The following is a 5,594-nucleotide window of genomic DNA, read 5'->3' as shown; positions in this document are numbered from 1 at the left end:
GCTTTTTACTCTGACCTAATGCATTGGCTTTTAGTTTTCAGCCTTCTTCCTTGCTCAAGTGCTTGCATTTAACTGCATGAGGGACTACTTTACAACTATAGCCATCTCTATCCACTCCTACTGGCTCCCCTCTCAAGTTTCATGCTCTAATTTGTTAATGCTGCGTGCATTAGCACAGTAAACTAAAGCTATTGGCTTTGCCAATGCTTGTTTTAACTGCTGCAATGAGACAGTCTGTAGTCTAAAACCAGTCAGAAGAGGTTCCCAAAAGTGTTTAAAATCAATAGTAACTTCAAATGCAACGCACTCATTTTTCAAGGGGATTCAAAAAAGTATACCTTTTCTAAACATTATTTCTTTGTGGCCAACCTTCAGAATTGACTACCAGTGTGCCCATTCTCTTAGGACTGATACTCATGTGAAAGCTATAAGCTTGTCATACAGGGATCTCTCACTTGTCAAAATGTATTTGAGGGCTTTAGGACTTGTCTTGTAGTGGTTCCCTGTATATAGTAAGATGTGAAAAATAGATGGTGTTTCACTTATTTTAAAATGGCATGCTGCAACAGTCACTTAGGACCTGATTACGTTCTTGGCCGACAGGGTTACTCCATCACAAACTTGACTGATATTCCGTCTGCTAAATTACAATTTCATTATATCCTAAAGAACTTATAATACAGCAGACGGGATATCAGTCACGTTTGTGACAGAGTATCCCATCCAACAAGATCGTAATCAGTCCCTTATTTTGCTAAAACACCCATTTTTTTAACCACCTCATGTTGCTGTGCTCCAAGATGGCCGCATTCTTGTAAGTCTCTGCTGTACCTCCATTAACAGGGCTGTATTGTCTTGTCTTTAGGATGCTGTAGTAGGTGTATCAGAATCTTTAGACTTGTGGAGATGGTGGTACTCGGGTGGATCTGCCGGTGGCGATGCGTCGTGCTCCTACTCTTGTAAAAGTTCTGGTGGCACCCAGACTAACAAGATAGCAGCGGTGGGCAGTAATGCCTGCCATTTGCACGCATGTCTGCCAGATACAGAGACTTGAGAACCTACAGTGAGCCTGGCGCGATGTGTGACTCCAGCCCCAAACTGAAGTGAGAAGTGTTGCAGCGGTTAGAGTGGAGAAGTGAGACTGGGGACATGCCAGCCCTCGCCCCCTCAGAGTAATGATGGTCCCAAGACGAGCACAGCCAGTGCAGTCAAACAAGAGAGTTCACTAACATTGTGAATACACCTAAAGAGCATAAACAGAGGGCTAAGGAAAAAGTGGCATTTTTCCTGCACCACTAGGAGGCAGTGAGGAACAGCAGCGGGAAGGCACAAGTCAGAGTAAATTTGGAGACTGCACTCACACAGGTTAAATCACTGATTATGTTGATGCTTCAAACTCTACAGGGAGAGATGCAATGTAATGTGTGTAAAATGCTATCCTTAAAGGCATCCGTGGAGGAAATTAAAGCTTACATTGCCTACCGCAGAACAGGATCAGGTGATTAAGGTACCATGGGTGCCTTTTGTTGGCCTCTTCTTGCCTCTTCCTGACCCCCAAAGTTTGGACTGTGTTGTGAAAGAGACAGTGGAATTCCTTAGGTGGTGTATTGGGAATGAGCCATAATCATATACATTTGCAGCATTGTGTTGTTTTGGTCTGCATTGATTGTTGTATTTTCTGGCATATTGCGTCTCTTGATGCAAGCTAGATTGGTTGCATGGCTGCATAAAGATATAATACAAAGTTGTCTTGCAGTTTTGAATTTTTTTCTGTTTTCTTTTTTTAAATGGTGTATAGCTTAAGAGTTTTGTGCAAGTGATTAGATTTCTTTTAAAAAGACATGGGCCTTCTCTATACACAACAAAGCACACTGCATTCCTCTTGTGTACTTTTATGATTTTTCCACCTGTTTAATTCCCCCAAATAGACTACATGTGACATCGAACATCCAGGTAGATTCCAAATATCCAGGTAGATTGCTGGCTCTTTCCCTTACCTCAAGCATAATAATAACCAACAGATAATTACAATTTTATTTTGGGCTCCTGTCACACCAACTTCCTTATCACACTGCTAGGCTCTGTCACCGAGCATAAGGTAAGAGCACATCTCTGGCTACTTGCGCACAACACCAAAACACTTCACACATAGGGTCACAACAAATACAACACTACCAACAACTCACTTCCCCACAGTGTGGTGTGGTATTGGTCCAAAATGTGCTTTGGCGCCCCGTGTTGCAGCGCATCTCTGGAAATAATTTCCGAAACTAACATTACCTTTTCCTGAAATAGCCAATCATACGCTTATTCACCAGTGGGGCCCATAACACTGTAAATCACCCATACACACTTTCTTCTATTTCATGGATCAGTATGAATCAAAGGAGAATTGCTGCATTATTGTAGTGTCTACATTTTACTAACTATTTATAATATATACATCTGCAGTTTACCTCACTTACCATAGTTTATTATCAACAAGAAAATTATTTAAACACACCACCATTATTGGCGATAGATCTGCTAGTAAAAAATTAAGCTAAGGATGAACAACACCAGCTTAATTCTTCATTTATCAAATTTTTATTTAAAGACAAATTCTCCTAGCATAATCAATATTTATTCATTTTAAATTCTTTTTATTGTAATCAGTCATAAAGTAAGAAAGAAAATTTTACTCATACATTTATTATCATTTAATTCTAGTTTAAGGAAAAACTAATACAGAGTTTGATGTTCATAAGACACAAATATTAAAAAAGACAAATAGTTCTCAAAGTCCATTTCTTCATCCTCCCTAACTATTTCCCCTTATCTAAAGACTCCGTACTCACTCAAACAAGGTTTAAAGTCAAAAAGTCAAAGTCCTTACACTCCAAGGAAATTCAGCATTCCGGCAGCATGTCAGGATACACAGATGAAAATCAAAAAGAGAGCTTTATTCTAAACTCCGAACCTATTCTTTTATACCCTTTTCTCTATGTTAAACTATCTAAATCTTGAAACATTTGGGGTGTTCGATGATTTTTATTGGCTGTTCCAAGAGGTGGATGAACATAACCTCATCATCCTATAACTTTACTTCCGTCGAGTCAGCTAAATGAATTTGACTATTGTCTTTGGTCAACTGGTTCCTACATGTCCTTTAAATTGTTAGTTTAGGATTCTTTCCCATGGTTCACAATGATGAAGTCCATTCTGTTGGCCGTCATTCAGGGTTTCAGGGCATCTCGTCCTTGACCCATCCCATTCAGCACAGTCAGCTTGTACGCGTCTGCAGCTCCACTCAGCGAGCGCATGAGTGGTTCACATTAATCTCGGAGTCTTAAAATCTTTCATCTTTTACTAGGCCTCACAGGCCATAGCGAGAACTATTCTAGAAACAAACACAATTTTAACGTTAATTGGTGAATTATAGCCCTTCTGTTTACCTCCCCCCTTACTGAGGTATCCCTGTTAGTGATTAACTAGCAAATAAAGCCACATATATGCGTGATTTTCTCACCTGTCTTCCTGTTTCTGCCACAAATAGACAAACAGTAAGCACATTTATGCCGCTTTTGGTTATTTTATAGCTCTGTCATTAATTGCAGACATCACATTGTCACTCAGTTAGTCGATTATGTTTGCAACACGAGCAATTTTAGTATCCCACGTGTATTTGTGTGTGCATCTTATTCTATGGCGATTAGTTGTATCCAAACCACACAATTAGTTCATGTTACCGTTATGAGAAAGTGACTTCACGAGGGGTATACAACATTTTGTTTCTCACCTCGCTCCATCACCCGCAGTGGGATATGAAGCACTATGAAAATGCTACAGTACAATACAATGCAGTATATATCCTAAACATGTTTTGAGAGCGTAAAATGTCAGAAGGACAAATTTGTTGTGGAACCCATGTAATCTAAACATTCTAGTGTAATGTGGTGCAGACAGGTCAAATGGTATGTATTAAAGGAAACATGTTTTATATCTGGAACACAGTGTGGCTCATTTCTGTGTATACTAGTGTTACATTTGCATATCCTTTATCCTGTACACTGACCTTTTCTTTGATTTATTTTTAGAGTTTCTGGAAAAAGAGCAGTTGCCACTACACGTTCAAAGCCGCATTTATGAACCTCTCAAAAGTTCTGTCAGTAAATCTTATAAAGAGTATGTCTAGGAAGGATAAAGTATTGCTTGGATGGCTCTTCCATTCCTGGAGACGCACCCACCTGCTCTTGCCTCTTCTGGTGATGCCTGGTGATCTCTTCCTGAGTACTGAGAGCCCTGGAAGTCTGGTTCAGAATTTGTTTGGACTACCTACATACAACATCATTTTAGCATTTTCCCTGTTTGTCAGCTCTCAGCCCTGCCATGAAGAGCATCAACGCCTCATGGGCATGAAGTAGGTTCTGTCACTGCTGGAAGTGAGGAGGCATCTACATGCATCCAGTGCTGAAGGGTATCAGGGGCATGATTCACAAGGATTTTTGTGAGTGTCTCTTACTCCAGGAAATGTATGAGCTGGCCAAACGTAAGGCACAACCAATCACAGGCAAAGCTTTGTGAATCTGATCCTCAAAAAGCAAAGAGAAATATCATGGACTGTAGCTCTCTTGGAGGCTTGCACATTGCATCTCACTTTGGCTTTGCTGTGCCTTTTCCCACTGTTGTCCCCACATTGTGCAAACATGTCTATAATACTTGGCTTGATGCATGTTCCATATGGCATTGACATGTATAAGTTGTAGAGGCGTTTTGGGGACACCTTTGCATGATGTACACAAACATCAGGAAGGCGTACTGGAGTATCAATAAGGGCAGGAAAAGAATTAAACATCAATCCAAGGGGCTTCAAAAAGACGTGTGTGCATTACCGGTGATTTTTTTCAAGAGGTCACTGGCATTGGCGCCCAAGGACTCTAAGAGCCCTGCAGCTGGAGTTACTCTAAGGCTAACACAGAGAAAGAATACAAGCGATCCTGTGACATTCACTGATCTTGACAGCTACAAGTTTTATGCAAAATGTGACTAGTGATTGGGGGCTAAGAGAATTAGGGGAATGTGTTTTTTTCTATCTATATTTCTTTAAAATGATCAACAATTTATTGAAACATAAACATAATTTATACAGCATTTTTGACTGATCTGCTCAGTGTACTATCTTTATGTAAAATGTGCTGCCGTTCTTACCAGGGTTTTTTTTTTATATTCTCTTTAGCTTTCAGCAGTTTTTTAAAAACTTTTGCCTAAATTAATATTGACTACATTTTGATTTTAAGCTTAAATAATTATGTTGAAATAATTATGTGATTACTAAAATCTAAACATATCTGTTCTCGTTGTCAAGTCAGTCATTATTGTGTTCACGTGTCTTTTTCTTCTCGTTCTTGTTTGGCTTAGTCCTCAAAGGACTGGACCTTGAGCTTCAGCAGAAGAGAATTGAAACTTGTGGTAAATTTACAATACTCCCAATTCCCCATTTCCAAGTCTGACTTTGCCTCTTCTCCTCATTCTCTGCAACATTCCCCCAGTACTCCCCCTTTTCCACTTGCATGAACAATTGGACCACAGCTGCACCCCAAGACCTAAGTGAAGGA

General features: G+C 39.9%; 1 protein-coding gene across 2 annotated transcripts in view; it reads left to right on the top strand.

Annotated features, from left to right (window-relative positions):
- LOC147683316 (ubiquitin carboxyl-terminal hydrolase 50-like) overlaps positions 1–5,331 on the top strand; it is a 429,720-nt gene extending 424,389 nt beyond the window's left edge. For both annotated transcript variants that reach the window (XM_086943767.1, XM_086943768.1), the window contains exon 12: positions 4,077–5,331. In XM_086943767.1, the coding sequence (XP_086799893.1) occupies positions 4,077–4,174 (98 nt within the window). In that variant the 3' untranslated portion in view covers positions 4,175–5,331. The remainder of the gene's footprint in view (positions 1–4,076) is intronic.
- Positions 5,332–5,594: the final 263 nt, after the last annotated feature.

The sequence above is a fragment of the Lissotriton vulgaris genome, chromosome 11 (genome assembly GCF_964263255.1).
Source record: "Lissotriton vulgaris chromosome 11, aLisVul1.2, whole genome shotgun sequence".
Taxonomy (NCBI): Eukaryota; Metazoa; Chordata; class Amphibia; order Caudata; family Salamandridae; genus Lissotriton; species Lissotriton vulgaris.
The sequence above is the reverse complement of the archived record's forward strand: the minus strand, read 5'-3'. Positions and strand labels throughout refer to the sequence as shown.